The following is a 16,519-nucleotide window of genomic DNA, read 5'->3' as shown; positions in this document are numbered from 1 at the left end:
TATGTGTTGAAAGTACACAGACTCCAGCCTGTCAGTGGGAGATATTTATGATGACGGTGATATTTCCTCTGGTGCAAGTGGTTATTAACAGGTACTTTACTAGGACTTCAGGCTCAAATTGCTGTGTCAGTGGATGCCTGCGTGAAAGTGCAATTCATGTTGTGCTGAGGACGACAGGAAAAAAAAACATACCAAAGTGAATCAACTTAATCACTCTTTTTCCTTTAACCTTTCCTCAGCTTGAGTTTGTTGCAGAACTCTACAGATCTACCGGCCAACCGACTTCACTACAAGAACAATGTATTGCATTACAAAACACACACACCTCTGATTTTATTGGTGTATCTTTACATGACCTGGTGCGGCCTCGGCTAACACATCACACACTGTGATGAATGCAGCAAGGATGAGTTCTCAAATTATCCCGGAGTGTGTATTATTTAAACAATCAATCCACTCAAATGAAAAGTGCTTCCACCCGACTGTTTACCTTGAAAACAGTAAATGTATGCTTGACTGAATCAACGACTGAGTTCAAGGCAACCCGACTGTAAACACCAGAGTTGAACATAAATCATCACTCGTGTGTTGATGCTGACACAAGTTTCAATTGAGCTGCCAAAAACATATCCTGTGTCTCCAAATAAGTTGTCCTTGGCCTTTGGGAGAGATAACATTTTATGTAACATTTTCATTTATTTTATCATCCGATTCTTCTCAGTTCTTAATTGGGACCTTTGTGGCCGCAGGGCAGAAGATACGAGACGGCGCAGCTTCTCGGCAGCAGTTTGTCGGGTTATTGTGCGCCGGCCAAACATCTCTGTCAGGTTTGTTAAGTAAGGGTGCAGCACAGTCATGATATCTAATAACAAAAAAGGAATTGCAAGGAAAAAGGAATGAACCCACAACAGAACAAAACACTTAAGAGAGCATATTTAAGTTAATAAAGTAGATAGGGGTTTTCAACAATACTTTAACCATACACAAAGCCAATGGTGGCCAAGATTCAAACTTGCAACCACCTTAATTTGTTGTGTTGGGAGAGTTCAGCCAGAGAGGTCATCCAAATCACAGGATCATGGAAGCGCCACCTAAACGGATGTGCCGCCCGGCTTGTCACAGATGTCCTGCTGCTCATCTGTAAGCCGCCTGTATCATGCGAGTTTGGTGGGACCAGACTGCACCGTTGCTCAACTCCACCATCCAGCGGTGCACCGTTTTAAGACACAAGCATCCCCTTCCCATGGCCACTGCCAAGCTCAGAGTTTAGTGGCAAACGATGGCAATCGTTTTGGAAAGAAAGTTCCTCCCTGATGTGATGGCAGCTTAAGGTCTTGTAAAGTTCAGAACTCTTGCTTTTACAACCACCCACTCAATCGTCCACCGAAAGGTTTCTGTTCCGTCCCATAACTTTAAGACTCTTTTTGAGGACCTAATAACAATTATTCAGGGTGGTAGGGTAGCCTAGTGGTTAGAGTGGCCATCCAATCATGGAAAGGACACGGGTTCAATCGCAGTAACAGCCTTACATCCCGGCCAAGTGCCTTTCAGCTGAAGAGACGCTCAAACCGCTCACTCACTTACTGACTGTCGCATACGACTGCTCGCCACATTGAGAATGTCAACATGCTCACATGCTAAAGTTGAATGTTATTTCAATTTTCACATTACTTAGAATGAGGACATCATGGATCCAAAAACCCTTTTGGATGGATTTGGACTCGGGGATCAGATTAACAAGCAAAAAGAATTTATCACCTAATATGTCGTCATCCAACATTTCTACCACACCACACTTTAAAGATGAGAAAGACACACTCTCAGCATGCAAGAGCGGAATGAAGTGTTCGGCCATGAATAAGGAGAAGGGAGGAATAATAATGTATGGTATGAGTTAATGATTAGTGGTTGTATAAAAAAGATTATGGGAATGGGAAATAGGCAAATGAGCAAATTACATATTCTAATAGACTTTCCTCAGCAGTTCAGGCGTCTCAGCCAGTGTGGACTATTTCTTGACATCATTGTTGTTCTCAGCGGAGTATTTCACCGATAGCCACATGCTTTTCTACAGCCGGAGTAATTGTCTATGTGGAATTGTTAATAATAGGAGGATTCTACAGGCTGTTTGAACCTTATTGAACAAGGGTCATGACTCTAAATGTCCCTTAAGTTGTCATTCTTGCATCATGCCTTTAGGCATATTTGCTCTGTGTGTTGTTCTGTTGGATGCTCATGTAAACAGTGGCATAGATACAGATGTACGTACAAACCAATTACACTGTCACAGCACAGAGACATCATACTTCTAGAATATTTCAAATTAAAGTCTACAAGTCAGAATATGCAAGAAGTGGAAATCGATTGATAGGTGTTGAGCAACAGAGCATATTAACGTTACACACTAAAAGCCAAGTACAGGATAGTGAAGCACCCTTTTATAGACACACAAGCCTGATATCCATCTGCTGTCACTGTGCCAGCGAAATGCCACAGTATAATTTCACATCTTCCAGAGAAGAAAAAGAAATGCTATGATTGCTTCCAATATTTCACAATAAGAGTCTGGATGCTTTTCAAAATTGATTCCCTGCTCTTTTATTAAACTTTATTTAAGACAAACAATAATTGAGTGTTCACATGCCCACAGCAAAGGGTAGATGAGGATAAATCAAACCCAACAATAGCCAAAATAAACACAAGAAGTAGTTAAAAGCTGGCTGCAGTTTACACATTTAAGTGGCTTAAAATACTCGCAGACTGTCAGAAAGTTCATCTGTCAAGTGTGGAGGGTTATTATAAGGAGAGCGAATGAATGGAGATGGTGTTTGAGTTACTAATGCTTTGAAGTGGCTAAACCCTCAGGGATTCCCGTATCTCATCAGTAACAAAAAAAAGGAAAAAAACACAGAACAGAACAGAACATGTACCTTGAATCACAGCACTGATGTAGGACATTATTGGATGTTATAAACAACGGCAAAGCATGGGGATCTCTCATGGAAGAACAGGCATGATGTATGAGTTGGCCAATTATGAACATACACTTGATTTGTGGAACATCACTCTCTCCCATTGATTTGGGCCTTTTTTATCTGCTTGTTGTTTTAGTTACAAATCCTCCAGATTAGCTGGTAATGAAAAAAAGCTGACAATCCCGCTCCGAAACGGGGACGAAAGGAAATGCGGATGGGAAATGTGAGGTGGGCCCACGCCCTTTGAGGATAATGCCTCAGACGGGGACTTCATGGCCATTACCAGTCCCTAATTTGATTCCGCCGTGCGATCCGGAACAATCAGGACCAGGCTTGTCTTTAAGGACGACTGGTAAAACCCGGCCAATGGAAAAGCAAGTTTGCATAGCAACACGGGGACGACGCAAAAACAAGCTCCGACCCCTCATAGGTCAGCTTAAACGTCGGGAGGAAACAAACCTGACAGTGACACACACCTGTAGCAACTAGAACGGAAAGAACGACGGACAAAACAATATAGAAAGAAGAAAATCCATCTTCTCACCAAATACCTTCTTCATCACAATTAATAGGGCTATCTCACAGGAGTGGAGTTACACTATATGGCAATATTCTAGCCCGGTTGGAACATGACGGAAACTTGTTCCTCATCCTCAACTACCACAGCCAGTTTAACAGCTTTTCCATGGGAATGCTCTCCCGGTGTACCCCAGCTGAAGGAGAGGAGCCAAGAGATGCAGGCTTGGTTTGAATGTGGCTGAGGGTGAACCTCCATTAGCCTGGTGATCCCAGCATGGCAGTAATCCTTGCTGTGCTTAACTCCTTCCTATACTGTCAAAGCCCAGTGAAGGCATCAGGCCTTGCTAAATCCCTCCTCAGACTAACATTCTACCGCCAATCTTTCATCAATCATTCTCACCTTATCTTGCAACACCTGCTACCACCACTATACAATAATAGGCAACATAAAAAAAGGTTTACTGAGCTTTCCTATGTACTTGCCATCGTCAGCTTGTTTACTATAAGATATGGATATAGGATTAAACACTGATAAGGAGAGAAAGTCTATTATAAACACTCTGCTTACCAACTGGTCATTTTGGCTGATGTGTTAGTAAATTATTGCCTACTTACAGCAGCATGCCACTGGAGCTGGATTTCTGTGATGAAGTCCAATATATTCCCTGTCCTTTCTCTAGGCAGATAGATCACCAGTGGTTCTGTGGTCTCATTCACCTGTCTGTGTGCCGCCGCCGCCGCCCCCCTACCCCTCTTTGATATGTTTCACCTGCTGGTAATCAGCAGGCAGGGTTGAGCCATCAGTACTGCGAGGAGAACCTGGATCCAACCTCTACAAAGGCTCCCATCTCAGACAGTCTCTTTGGGGGACATTTATTATATGCCACCAAACTTTGACTGCAATTCTTCAATTTTTGTGTGTGTTTTGAGTGTGGCTTGTATTGTGCATGTATGTTTACATGCTTCAGTTAGGCGGGGCTGTCAATGACGCAACTAGGAGCACTGAGGCCCAAATCATGCTGGAAGCTTTAAAACGCCCCATATCCCTGTCATTCAGGGGAAGTGACGCCTCTCCACGCGCTGTGTGTGGAATTGTGTTTTTGTTATTAAACGGTTACCTTGTTTGCAACACTATTCAACCCTCCCTCTGTATTAACACTGATGAGATAATTGCGCACAGCCTCAGTTCAGGCAATTACAATGATGTTCCACTGATAAGGATCAGCTGCTGCATGCTTTGAAGATGCTACTTTAACGATGTGTCCCTACTGTCCCTTTGACTGAAGACATATTAGTGAAATTTTGCTCTGGACAGTTTAATAGAAAAAAAATGGAATTATGAAAGATCATTCAGGGAGATTTTGTCTAATTCTGGCAATGTTGAAACGCAGAGTCTAGACTGCGGCTGTGAATTTATACATAATCAATTTTAATGAATCAGATCTATGTCACAAATAAGACAGTGATGCCAGGGGTGAATAAGGCCAAAATCTGCCCACAAGATGAAAATATCACCTTGATAAATCTTTCTGCCTCCACTCTGCTTTTGTTTATATTTTTATTTCAATTTGTTCTTGATCTGCTCACAATGCAGGTAGAATACAGATAATGCGGAGGTTTCCTAATGTGATGCAAGGTGTTGGAATATAACAAATAATGTCAAACATATATAGGTTAATGCAGTAACTGAGGTTAATATAATTTAACCAAATGGCTGGCTCCAGTCTGGTGGTGGAGCAACAAAGCTTCTCTCTCCAGGAGGGCTTTATAACACATATCTGTCAACAGGGGAAGACGGCACTTTATCACCTTATCAAAAGCCTAAGCGTCATAGCAGGAGGGAAGAAGTGCCTCTCAGTCTGGGGGCACTTACAATAGATCAAAGAAGGTTGAGAAGAACAGTTACATGTTGATCTTTAATTTGTATGCATTTCACTACATTGTCATCAATGAATTATAATGCTATGGGAACGCCCCACGAAGCACGATATAGGCGAAATGCCCGGAGAATTTGGGGTTCTCTTCCTCCATCGCATGCAGGAGAAGCAGCAGCTGTCCATCTTTACTACAATAAACTCATCTGAAGACTTTAGTTCCTCTTTTCCTCCTGATTCACCACCAATTCAAAGAACGCGCAGAAGAATATTCAGAACGATTCTTCAATAAAAAGGTGTAAATCTACGTCCCATCACTGGAGGCCATTAGAGGGCCTTGGTTTGACCTTTGCCGGTCAAATAAAACAACATGATGTCACCTGAAGAACACTCTGAGAGGAACTGTCTTTGAACTATAATACAGATGAAGAGGTCACACAGAGGTTGTAGTGGCAGGAGTTTATGAGAGCGGCACGTAACATTGCTTGACAGCAGCTTTGAATTGGCCTTAGATGTGGCGAGTCAGACGACTTTTCATAGCGGTTGGGTTACTTGTCACCTTTCTTCTCTGATTTGAGGCACCAGTACAGAAAGGTACAAGGTGAAAAAAGATCTTTATTGAATTAGCTCCTGACTGTGAGTGTACCTGCCATCGCACTGAGGCTTTTCTTAGGTCTTAGGCCAACTGCTTCCCTTTGATGGGTTCAGATCCCAGACCTCTGCCTTGTCACCGTGCGTCACACACTCACAAAAGGGTGAGTGAGGCATTCATTCACATAGCACATATAATTGACTAGAATAAACAAGATTAAACAATAGCACATAGGCAAGATTATACTAGATTAAATCCATGCATATGTAATGAAACTTGAGGCAAAACGAGTTTACAAGTCAAATCCAGACTCCGAAAAACTTTGAAACCGTTATATTCACCAACGCAAACACTCCCTTTTCCAAAACACACACAAATCACAGAATATGCAAATCACACAATAGTGTAAATACAAAGCGTCTGTATTTTGTTCTGCATTACCTTGCTCATTATAGCTCTGTGTGGCCTTTGCGCAGGTCCCCCTAACTTGACGTCAGAGATCGCTCACTAAATAAGAGGCATATGGAGTTAGTAGCTCGTGTTATTTGAAAACCTCGTCACCAACTTAGTTCGGTTTATTTGATTTGGATTAGACCTGGTATGGTCGCCGTGCCACTTGTCAAATGGTGTGTAAGGTTGTATCAAAGCTCCAAGTGGCAGCTGGATTCCTAAATGGTGAGTATTGTGGCATAATGCACGTTACTGTGGCTTACAAAAAAAGCTTTCATTGGTACAATCAACAACAGGACAGACGGCATGTCATTGGGGTGTCATTGGGCTCCTCAAACGCAAACGTTCTGTCAGTTTAGACAACTAAATAAACTTCTTCAAGCCTCCTTGTTTGTTGACTTATTAGAGGTCGTTCTCGGATAGGAATGTCAGCTAAAGACCATGACAAAGCCTTTGAATTGTCTTTTAATGAGCTGTTGTTTTGCTAGTCAAGTGAAGTAAGTCACACCAAGCGTCTGCAGCTCTGGGTTTGTAGTTGAGCTGATGTTGGCTTATGTCACCCTGCCGCAGTTTGTCCTCAGCTACACCTCTGCGTCTGCGTTTGTGTTTACATATTAGAAACAGTGATGCGCTGGTAACTGAAGAAGAGTGTATGTTATAAATAAGTACAATATGAGTTCTCCTTTAAGGGTGATTAGGTTTTAACGATTTGAATTTCACTTAAAGTTGATGTTCCTTATGCACCTTTTTAGGATCGAATCTCTACTTTACAACAAAACATTGAGTGGTTATTTGCATCAGTGTGGCTAAAAATGGATTATGCGTTAAGAAAACTAACTAATGATCTAATCGTCTCGTGGCTCCTGCCTACAAACATTTACCCACAAAAATGTAACCACAAAATGTGCACATTCTCACTTTAGACAAGTAATAAATGGACAGCTGGGGTTGTTTTTTTCTTCTCATCTACTTTGAGCACTGCTTCATATTTTTGCTTCATTCCATCCAAACTTTCCACTCTGTTTTTGGGGCGACAACAATTGCTGCCACTCATAATCAGCGGGTGATTGTTTGTAATCTGGTTCTGTAGGGTGGTGAAGGGTGACAGGCTTATCTTCCTTTACTGAGGAGCACTAGCAGGGCGGTTATGAGCCCTGATTGTGACTTTAGGTGTCCACCATGCTGAAGAATCCACTGGATGCCTTTACTTGCATGATCGCGAATAATGTGCTATGTATTACAAATTTTACACTATGGTGACTCACTGCAGGTTTTGAGAGGCAGTCACTCAAATGCTATTAGCTTTGAGATATTCGGGGAAATACTGCTTTAAAATAGAAAGGGGGAAAAGTGTTGCTACAGTGTTTGTGTGGCAGATTGAAGTGACATTTTCCTAGAAATAGGAGTCTTCATTTACAGTGAAACTAATTATTTGGTACCTCCATCCAAGATTATATATCTGCGATGAAATGTCCTGTTTCCATGTGGTTTTGTCGCAGCATGCACCACCCAAACCCCAAACATGCGCTTTTCCACATGGCTTGAAAAACAAGTGACACACACATTTTGGGGCTTAGAAAAATATTTCTGCCACTCAGTATGTGTGTGTAGCGACGCTGTGAACACTGGAACACACACTCTTTAAGTGTCTGTACATTATCAACTCCTGTGATTTTAATAATAATGTCAACACAGCCGGTGACAGTAGCCATGGTGATAATGGCAAAAATGGATATCAATAATTGGCAATATCAGCAATTAGCACAAATACTGTTACCGTCAATTCAACTGCTACACACAAATAGTAAAACAGGAGCCAGACAGAATCTCTTGTGGTCCAGAAGACAAAAAAAGGGGTAAGAATAGTTTTTGACCTCAGAGCTTCTTCCTTATGCTCTTTCCTTATGCCTCCAGTTTGGAATGTTTTTCCGACTGAGGCAATGTGCCATGAGAGCATAAATTACACACAGGAAATAGAATCTGCAGAGTATTTGTGGCCAAAGCGCTACAAACCTGAACAGTGGGCTAATGAGATGCTAGTGTCCTGCCATTAAAAGTGGTGCAACATATTGTAATTTAAAATCTTCACAGGGAACAGAAGAGACTCGTTCACTTCACCTTTTCCATCCTGACCGGAATTTAGCCTTTTTTTTAAAGATACAGTGCCGTTGCTGACGTTACTTCAAATTGCATCATATGAGCTTATTCCACTTGTAGCTTCTCTGTCCTTGTGTCTTTGCTTTTGTTTGTGTCCTTCAACATCAATTGTAAAACCAAACTTATTTGTCAAACTGCTGTTATATGCAGCATTACAGGGACCTGCAGAGATCGCAAAGGTCCTCCGAAAGAGAATATGTAATAATTTTGTCATTTCATTTTAAACAGAATTAGCAATTGTTTATTATTTCTCGACAAATCAAAATGCTTTGAAAGACAGTGCTGCCTTATGTGAGCCAGGCTGATCCACATGCTTGAGGACGTATTTTTGATCAGACAACACTGAGTACACATACTTGGTTTACACACACCACACAGACTACTGCCTTAGTAAATACAACGCTATAATTAGTCAATATTTGAGAGGAAGATGGTCTATCAGTCTGTATGTGGCTTCCCACCAGTTTCCATCCATGTTAAAGACACGAAGAAGGCTATGTGGTGTATCCTCAGTTCGGGTTTGATCTGTCAATATGTAATGTAAACATATAATCTCTGTCTCTGTCAGTGGTGTGTTTACGTGTCTGTGTTCATCCCTCGCACCTCACGTCACTGAAGCCAAGCATGTTGTTGGCACACGCAAAAGCCTTCAGAGTGCTTATGTAAAAGACATTAAAACACCCCGCACAATAAAACCGTTATTTATAGGAGTGTAAAAGCCTTGTAGTTTGTCTTACACAAAACCCCAGAGGAGGAACCAAGACACACAACCCTCCTGTAGAGACTCGCTGCCCCCCCTCAGCTTCCCAATGCAAACCAGTAAAGTTGCTTCATTTTTGTTTTCTGCCACATGAAAGCTAAGAAGAAATTAAGCGGATAACAATTTGTGGCGAAGTCACAGGCGAGTGAAAGAGCGGGGACTGAGCAATATAGGTGCTCTCACTTACCCTCATGATGTCATGTGGAAAAATGTGTGACATTGTTAAAATGAAGAAAAAGGACAAATATTTGACACTCAAACACTTGTGGCATCGAGAAAAAATGTTTGTTGCTTATTAAAATTTTAAATTAAGGCATAAGTAAGCAAAGAAAAATGTTCTGCTGCGCAGAGGAGTTGTCATGGACACAAGGTGAGGAGAGTTCAGGGACAATCGGCTTCACACTGTTGTTGTAAAAGTGAAGTTGGATTAGTTTGGAGTGCCACTGAGTGCAAATAAAGAGGCGACTATGTGTCCAAAGCATGTTGTTCAAATGCCCGACAGATATAGTTGTTGTTTTTTTGGACATCTTTCATCCAGAAGCTTGAAACCTTCTTGATCAAATCCAGACCGTATGACCCACTGACCTCCTACCTGTAAGTCTGCTGAATAACATAACAGCACCCTGCTAAGTGTTGAAACTGTTCATGCAATATACAGTGGCTGTGTGAGGTTGAGTGACAACCAGGTGGGCTCACTGACTGACCCCGGACTAAATATTTAGCTGGAAGAAATGAAGGAGGGTTTGCATTTCAAAAGAGTTTTCTAGAAAGAAACCACTCAATGACGTATTTTGATTTTGAAACTGTCCAATTATTGTATTTTTCTCCAGGACTCATTCACGCCAGCTGATGAATCAAAATCAGGGTCTCTTAAAACCTCGACGGCGTGTTTCTAGTAACAGAATTACAGATGGACGGAAAAATCGGGGTTGTGAAAGCAAATGAAAAGTAAGTGTCAGGGTGCCATTGAGCAAGGCACCTTTCCAAGTGAAATTGCTCAGTGGTGGAAGAGTGCTTGTACAGTGCCAGTGTGAAGAGAGGCCAAAGCTGAGGAATGAAACAGCGCACACACACACACACACACTCACACACACCGATTTAATAATTTTACTCCTAATTTGCTGTTTGACGTTGATCTCTCACAATGAAACAAACAGAACTAGTTAGTGAAGAAGTGAGCAATTTGGCTGATTAAAATCCAAATGCGGATTCAAAAGATATGGATCGTTTTTAACATTACAATAGCTCCTTTGGAGAATTGTGCGAGGAAGAACTTTGCATCCTTTGGGTGTTTGTTTTTTTGTAGATTTTATGTATTTTTATGGTTTGGGTCTGGGTTTAAGATTCAGCAGCAAATGATAATGTTGTGTTGGGAGAAACACAGAATATGTAGATTTTAGATATTTACATAAATAATAAAGGTTTCCTACAGGTAATGGCTTGATTTAACATAGAGTATAAAGGAGTATTGTCCTATGGTGACCCATATCAATTGATCCCTACTGTGTCGCCTTTGTGTGTGTGTGTTGTGTCATACAGTCACAAGTGTCAGCTGCTGTCCATAAACCAAACAATACCTTTCAATATTTGTCATCAATTGCTGCACAGTCTTAAATTACACAATTGTAACTTCTGCTAATCTAAAATGTAAAGATGGATGTGCTCTGGTGTTACAATCTATCACATTTTAGGAACAGAGGTCAGTTTAATAAGGCTTGCAGATGAATAGATGAGATCTATCACGCAGAGAATCTGGGATTTACTGACATTCCTCCATCGTATTCTTATCCTGCTTCCATCGCCTGATCTGCTCTGTGCGTCCTTCCTGCGATGTCCGTGTTCAGCTTTGGATATGAGTCGTTACAGCACATTTACAGAATGATATTGATCCAGTAAACACGGGACACGAGGGGTAAGCGCTTTTCGACACAGCAAATACTGCCACTCTGTGTTCCAAAACAGACGGTGCCTCAAAATGCAACTTCTCTCTGCGAGGCTCAGACTCTCTCAGAATCTCAGCCACACTGCAAGAAATATCCATTTGACCAAGACGTCACCAATTGTACAGATGAGTTTTTCTTTAAAGATGTGATACAATCTTTCGGAATTAGATAAATGAAAATAGGCGTTTTCTGCATGGCATTGTGCCAAAATTGTATTTGTTTCCAGATAGTGACATTGTGGCTCTAGAACATCCACGCTCCAAGTGTCCCTTTAAATATTCTATACAAGAGGCAGCGTCACATTCCATTACAGCATCATGTTAGATCAGATATGACTAATCACTCGTATCAGCATCACTAAAGTGTAACACTGAATGACATTAAGGGACTGTCACTGCCAATCCTCATGGGATCACATACGATCTACATAAACCAGCAGAACATGTTGTAAACATCTGTTTATCCTGTGCAGGTTTGCTGGCCTGGTCTATGGCAACTTAGAGATGCTGAGGTGTCAGAAATCACTGTAAAAATCTGTAAAAAAAAGCTTTAGTCTTTACTGTGCAGCATCTGTACAATAATCATTCTCTCATAGTTCTTGCGATTTCAAAATACCCCAAAACACATTTTACAACAACAGGCTGAAAATCTTTGAGAATAGACTTTTGTCATTGAAAGGTCATTGATGGAGGCGGGAAAATTTACATTATGATAAATGCCTTTTCAAGACTCATACACACATAGTAGTATTAGGATTAGTATTGTTGTTGTTGTTGTTGTTGTTGGACCGTACTGTATATTTCACTACTATGCGCTACAACACTAACAAAGGAATTTGATGGATCACTCTGTTGTGCGTGGGCAGGTTGCTGTCTGGACAGAGGAGCTCTGACTGATCATCTGCAACACACACACACACACACACACACACACACACACACACACATACTCAGACATGACCCCTAACCCCAACCCCCACACACACCTCCGTTATGGCAAACCACACTTGATAATGTATCACAATGGGATTCTGTGCTTACTGTCACTGCTGTATTTCATGAAGACGCAATAAATCCACGATAATGAGGCTCTGATGCTGGATTTGAAATAAATCTCCTGCTGAACCATCAGACTTTTCACTTTGAGTTAATGATGTCACTTCAAATGTCTCACTCCGCTTTCTTGGCACGCAGGTGGATACATATGAATCTTACATAATAAAGCTCACATTGTCTCAACAGGGAGTGGAGCCCTTTGTTCCATGGAAACAGTATCCGCGCTGTTATTCTGATGCTTCATCTGCAAATTCCCGATATGTTGCAACCCGAAATCCACCCCTGCTGCTTAAAATGTGACTGTAAATGAAAATAAATGATTCGGCGAAACCTCAATGAGTCGTTTTATATGAAGGAAGTATAGATTAGAAATGTCCACCCATGTCTCACTCTCTTCAACTGTATGTCATGAAGATGGGAGCGATCCGCGGCTGGCACCTTCATCCTCATCATCCTCATCATCATCCTCATCACCTCCGTGTCCCTCTTAGAGCCTTTGAAAGCACCTTCAGTTTCCGAAGCCAGAGGTTCTGAAAGCTCCGCGCCTATATCTCATTTCCTCCCGAACCCCCCCCTGATGACCGGAGCTTGTATCATTCAATTAATCAGCGGCGTGACGCGTTGAGAGGCAGGTAAAGAAAACACGGAGCTGGCGTAGAAGGAGGACCATTACGCAGGTTGTCATGACATCACCGCGGGCTGCCTATAAAGCGCGCAGGGCTCCACAGAGTCAGAGGAGCACTTTGAAGGAGCTTTGGAGTTAAGGACGGACTGAGCCGAGAAAACCTCTATGTTGCACAGCTGATTGGCTGTTACTACCATCCTTCTTTCCCAGCTTCGCCGCAGAGGAAACCAATACTTAGACTCTGTCGAGATGAACTTGTCGTACTTGGTAGCGTGTGGACTTATGGTCACCCTGCTTTCTGTGAGGATGGGGGCGAAACCTTTATCTCAGGCGCAGCAGAAGGTAAGAAGGAGGCTTGAGTGACTCTTGTTTCTCCTCTGTGTGCCCGTGGTGCGTTTGTGGTCCGAGGTTGTTGTGTTTACGCGTCACATTCGCGTCTTTATGAACAATTCTGCCACGGCGAGATTTTTTTTCCTCCCTTTTGCTGCCCACTGATGATCAAATCAAAGCGGCAGAATCGAGGTTTTTGAATCAAATAAGATGCGATAAGATCCAATATATTTAAACTATATTTTATATTTCGAAACGAAAAAAAAGAACCCAATACGTTCAGGGGACAACAATTCAAACATTATACACTTAGACTGCATGCGAGGCTACTTTTAAACGAGACAATCACGAAGACACGGTGAGCGAGGTTGTTAATCCTGTGTGAAAATGCGGCGTTTCCGTGCGTAAAATCAACTTTACGCACGGAATAAACCAGTATAGAATCGCCAGTTTACGTTTACAATCGCTCTTTTACGCTGAGATCCTAACCAGGCTGTTATATGGAGAATGTGGATGACTCAAGCGGGCTCCAGGCACCTGTCCGCCCCGCGTACCGGACCTCTGCTGCAGGCCAAAGAGACTTCACAACTCTCTGAAATGTAATCGTGGGAACTATAACTCATTGCAGAATTTCTTTCGGCGATGGCACCGAATTGATTGAAGTTGCGTTTTAGTCTTAACCTGTTATTTTTTTTTACAAGAGCAGACAGGTTCAAGTCTTATTAGCCCTGAGTCAAATATGGCAAAGTTGATGAAGTCGTTTTGTGTGTTGTTCCACTATATGGATGAACGTGTTGGATGAATATGGATTTTAACGTGAGATTGTAAAATGTTTGATCCAGTCTCTTAAAAGTTTGCTGGGCGAGGAGCTGGCGGAGTTTCTGGAGTCAGAGGAGAGGGAGAGGCGGCTGGACGCGGTGCGCTCCCGGATACGTTTACTGCGAGAATTACGCGTGGACACCCGAGCCAGAGGGATGTGGGCACGTCTGCTCAACGACCAGCCCGCGCCGAGGAGACACAAAACGGGGAACAAGAAAGGGGGCTCCACGGCACGGAGCGGCTGCTTCGGACACAAGATGGACAGGATAGGAACCATCAGCGGCATGGGCTGCTAGGGCCGGATCATGGTGCGTTCATGGTGAGTGTCAAGCCCGCATGCAGCATCAGCGCCCATCAAGGCACCAGGTGTGTGAGTGTATAGCAACATGGAAAGGATGGAGTTAAGGAGGAGAGAGAAGATAGAAGATCATATGTGTTGGATTGTTTTCATATGCAGTGATTATTGAAAGAAAAATGTTCTGCTTTGTCAGTAATTCACTTATAATGTCCGGTAGAGGAAGGAGTGAAAGACAGGAGGAATAGAGAGAGAAAGCGAGAGAGAGAGACAGACAGAGAGAGAGCACTATTAGAGCAGTTGTCTGTTTGGTTCGGTGGGTCTCCTGTTCAGCTGCAGAGATGAGAGGGATGGAAGAGGGGAGAGCGAAAGAAAGAAAGCAAGCAAGCAAAATAGAAAAAGCAAAGAAAGAAAAGATGTGCAAATATGATTATCGGTTTTCTGGATGGACTTCCCAGGACAATGTGTTCTTCACATCCACAGCCAGGCCAAGCCACAGTCACAATCTGTGTTTGCTGGCAGCGAGATCCTCTATGGCAAATAGACAGTGATGACCACCCGTGATCCTTCACTGTTATATGAGGTGTGGGGGGGGGGGTTACGCTATGGATCAAAGGTCAGACTGATGACAGTAATCACATCAAGCAAGTCACGTTTGACTGCTTGTCGTCGCCCTCAGCCTCTGACTTGTATCCTCATTATAAGTATAAGTGGGATGATGTCTGAGTGGTGGGATAGGGAAGGAACATGATGTCCCCCGATTGTGATCTCCTCTCGCCTCACAGTCGTCCGTCTTGTGACAGGAGCCCCCTCAACCACCCACTTAAACCCACGCGAAAAGGAAGTAAGGGAAACAATCCGGTGGTGTTTTAGGAAGTCCAACAGTATATCTGTGCACATCATCACCAAAGCTTCGCTCCGTGAGAAACCAGGAGGATGTGTCAGGTTTGTCAGAGAAGGAAAGGAGAGGAAGGAGGGAGGGAAAGAGAGAAGGAGGGAGGCAGACACTTGTACACAGTTGCTGCTCACAACATCCTGTGATGGTGGGGTATCTTTCTGGGAAACCCTTTGCTATACCGAGCTGGAACGAAAACAACAGCGTCTTAAAGTGTCTGTGGTGGTAAATGAAGTAGTGAGGAAGTCAGGTGACGCACAATTAGCCCCCAGGCGTGTTTTGCGGTGGCGTGGCTAACTGTGCAATCCTGACATGGGAGCGTAACTGTGTGTGACTAACGCGGCGAGTGTGTGTGTTTCATCAGTTGACACCTCTTGTTCCTCCAGTGAGCGAGTGTGTGTGTGTGTGTGGGGCGGGGGGTGTTTGTGTGTGTGCATTAGGAGATTTGTTTTGGACTTGTGTGCTTTTTAGAGGTGAAGCTGGAGTTTGGTGATGCAGAGACGAAGGATATAGACCTCAGAAAATGACAGATAATGTACATGTGATCCTAACCTTGCTTCTCTTGTTTGGTCTCTCTTCAGATCTCTGGACGATGGGTTTGGACAACAAGTGTTCGCTTTGTTCTCACCTGAGCAAAAAAAAAGAAACGACTCACCTAGTGACCGATTTCCGAAAAGTCACCACGACCAGCATAAACAAAGACTGAGAAGACAATGCTACAAAACCCATATATATACTTATATAAATATGCAGGTATACATACATATATACATATATGTATAACATACAGTCAAGAAATACAAAAAAATACAGACGTGTACTACAACATGGCGGACAACGGTGTAAAAACTACAAACTGCAAAGCTGTAAATTGTTGCTGCTGCTGCTGTACATTCATGTAATTCATCTTCTCCTGCATAAATGTATTTATGTTTAAAAAACTATTTATATGTTTATAAAAAGAGATATTTATAAATATGAGTTTTATTTATGTAACATTTTGAAAATGGATGCAAACTGCAGGTCAATTCTGTTTGTAACATTTTTCTTTTGTCTCAAATAGTTGTAAATGTTTTCAAAAATGATAAAAAAGAACATTCCATGTGCACTTACATGAAGCCTCTGAGGTTTTTATGTTGCAATGAAAGTGATGAAATGGGATTACTCAAGAGTTTGCGGTTGCCAGGTGAAGGAGAAAGGAATCTGTTAAGTGTCAGTTAATCAGGGAGG

General features: G+C 42.4%; 1 protein-coding gene across 1 annotated transcript; it reads left to right on the top strand.

Moving 5' to 3' along the window:
• Nucleotides 1-13,072: 13,072 nt before the first annotated feature.
• Nucleotides 13,073-16,307, top strand: nppc (natriuretic peptide C). The gene is made up of 3 exons (XM_076151349.1): nt 13,073-13,292; nt 14,123-14,418; nt 15,871-16,307. Exons 1-2 carry the CDS (start codon nt 13,200-13,202, stop codon nt 14,393-14,395), a joined length of 366 nt encoding a protein of 121 aa, XP_076007464.1. The 5' UTR covers nt 13,073-13,199; the 3' UTR covers nt 14,396-14,418; nt 15,871-16,307.
• Nucleotides 16,308-16,519: the final 212 nt, after the last annotated feature.

The sequence above is a fragment of the Genypterus blacodes genome, unplaced genomic scaffold (genome assembly GCF_046128005.1).
Source record: "Genypterus blacodes isolate CSIRO-AG114 ecotype Tasmania unplaced genomic scaffold, CSIRO-AGI_Gbla_v1 ptg000054l_1, whole genome shotgun sequence".
NCBI classification, from domain to species: domain Eukaryota; kingdom Metazoa; phylum Chordata; class Actinopteri; order Ophidiiformes; family Ophidiidae; genus Genypterus; species Genypterus blacodes.
This window is presented reverse-complemented; position numbering and strand designations above follow the sequence as displayed.

Excerpts from the sequence above, each read along its gene's own strand:
- nppc (XM_076151349.1), top strand. The coding sequence starts at position 13,200 with ATGAACTTGTCGTACTTGGTAGCGTGTGGACTTATGGTCACCCTGCTT. Across the intron at positions 13,293-14,122 it reads TATCTCAGGCGCAGCAGAAG|TCTCTTAAAAGTTTGCTGGG; the intron begins GTAAGAAGGAGG and ends TGTTTGATCCAG.